Genomic DNA, 1,958 nt, shown 5'->3' with positions numbered 1-1,958 from the left:
TGCAATTACAGCAGCGGATGGCTGAGCTAAAGCTGAAATCGCAGATTGCTAGTGCTGAAGCAGAGGAGGAGGTGTATAGAGCATCTGAGGACAAATCAGGATTACCAGATATTCTCCCTTCAGGCATTCAGCCAGCCAATGATGATACCCTGCCATATCCTCGTCCTGACCCATCAGAGTCGATGATGAAGATAATTCATGAAGGTTAGCAGCAACAGAGAAGGCTGATAGAATCTGTCACACTACCTCAAGCTGATTTGATGAAATACGATGGCAACCCCTTGAGGTATTGGGAATTTTGGAGAGCCTTTGAAAACAGTGTGGACAAGACTACAGTGGATGATTCTGCTAAGCTGACACGCCTGTTTCATTTCTGCACTGGTGAGGCTCATAAGTTGCTACAAGCCTGCATGGTAATGGATCCCACTGTTGGTTACAAGAAAGCCAAGCAGATGTTGAAAGAACGATTTGGCAACCCTTACAAGATAGCAGGTGCTTGGATTCAGAGAGTTACTCAAGCTACAAAGATTGAGACCAACAATAAGAAGGCTCTACAAGATCTAGCAGATGAACTTCATATTTGCATTCAAATGCTAGATGCTATGGGCTATATGTCTGAGCTGTCACCCCAGAGTGTCATCTTGCGGATTGTCGAGAGACTTCCTTTCTCCTTAAAGGACCAATGGTTAAAGGTGGTAGCCACTATCAGGAAGCAGAATCGGCTGCCACAGATTGAGGACCTTTTATCCTTCATACAGGAAACTTCAGCCCAACAGAATGATCCAGTATATGGACGACTGACTGATCTGAAGCCTGGATCCAAAGACCAGTGGAAATCATATCCCAAGAAAACATGGGACAAGAAGGCATCTAAGACACAGGGTCAGAGAAGCTCGTACTCTACCTCTAGTAGTCCAGCTCCGGTCAACATCAAGCCCTGTCTGATCTGTCAAGAAAAACATACACTTCTTGGCTATGTTCGGTTCAAGAAAATGCCACCAGAGAAGAGACTTCAGTTTGCTAAAGAGAACCGGTTATGTTTTAACTGCCTTCGTCCTGGTCATATGTTGTCAGCCTGCAACTTGAACAGAACTTGTTCTGTTGAAGGTTGTGGAAGGAAGCATACCAAGTTCCTTCATCAGACGAAGAAGGCACCATCAAGAGCACCTGACAATCAAGTCGAAGATCCCCCACAGAGTCAGGAAGGACAATTAACAAGTGATGGGGCCTCTAATGGTTATGTAGACAGTGATGCTACAGGGGCCGGCAAGCGGAGTGTTCTTCCAATTGTTCCAGTAAGAGTACAAAGTGATGGCAAGAATTTTATTCAAACGTATGCTCTGTTGGATAGTGGATCAACCCATTCATTCTGTACAGAGGCACTAGCACATCATCTGGGAGCTAGAGAAAGAAGTAATCGACTTCGCCTGACAACTATGGGTAAGAGAGATGATCACATTGACACATCAGTGGGCAGCCTTGTGGTAGACTCTGGGCCATCCACAGACCGGATTTACCTTCCTCATGTCTGCACTCGGAAGAGATTGAACATTCAGAATTCTCACATGGCCTGTAGGGAAGACATCATCAACCTGCCATATCTAAAAGGTATTGATATCCCCTTGGCAGGGGAACATGAAGTTGGCTTATTGATTGGTCAAGATTCTCCAAGAGCACTGATGCCCTTAGAAGTACGCAAAGGAGACAAGGGATCTTATGCTGTTAGAACTGCTCTAGGGTGGTCACTTCATGGCCCGATTGCTTCAAGAGGGAGATGTGATGCCTCTACCAATTTCATTCAAGGAGACACCTCTCTTGATGAGCAAGTCCAGAAGTTCTGGAAGATGAAGATGAGAATTCCCTATTCGATGATGAGAGAGGTATGTCATTTAACGACAGGAAAGCAGTCAACATCTGGGAGAACACCATCACTTTGGACAATGGTCACTACCAACTAG

At 45.3% G+C, this 1,958-nt stretch overlaps 1 protein-coding gene across 1 annotated transcript; it reads left to right on the top strand.

Annotated features, from left to right (window-relative positions):
- The first annotated feature begins 260 nt into the window (after positions 1-260).
- LOC135156092 (uncharacterized) lies at positions 261-1,958 on the top strand. The gene has a single exon (XM_064107226.1). The coding sequence runs from the start codon at positions 261-263 to the stop codon at positions 1,956-1,958; it is 1,698 nt and encodes a 565-aa protein (XP_063963296.1).

This window comes from Lytechinus pictus, chromosome 12, assembly GCF_037042905.1.
Source record: "Lytechinus pictus isolate F3 Inbred chromosome 12, Lp3.0, whole genome shotgun sequence".
NCBI classification, from domain to species: domain Eukaryota; kingdom Metazoa; phylum Echinodermata; class Echinoidea; order Temnopleuroida; family Toxopneustidae; genus Lytechinus; species Lytechinus pictus.
Note: the sequence above shows the minus strand (reverse complement) of the source record. Positions and strands in the feature narration are given on the sequence as shown.

Coding starts and splice junctions, on each gene's coding strand:
- LOC135156092 (XM_064107226.1), top strand. CDS start 261: ATGAAATACGATGGCAACCCCTTGAGGTATTGGGAATTTTGGAGAGCC.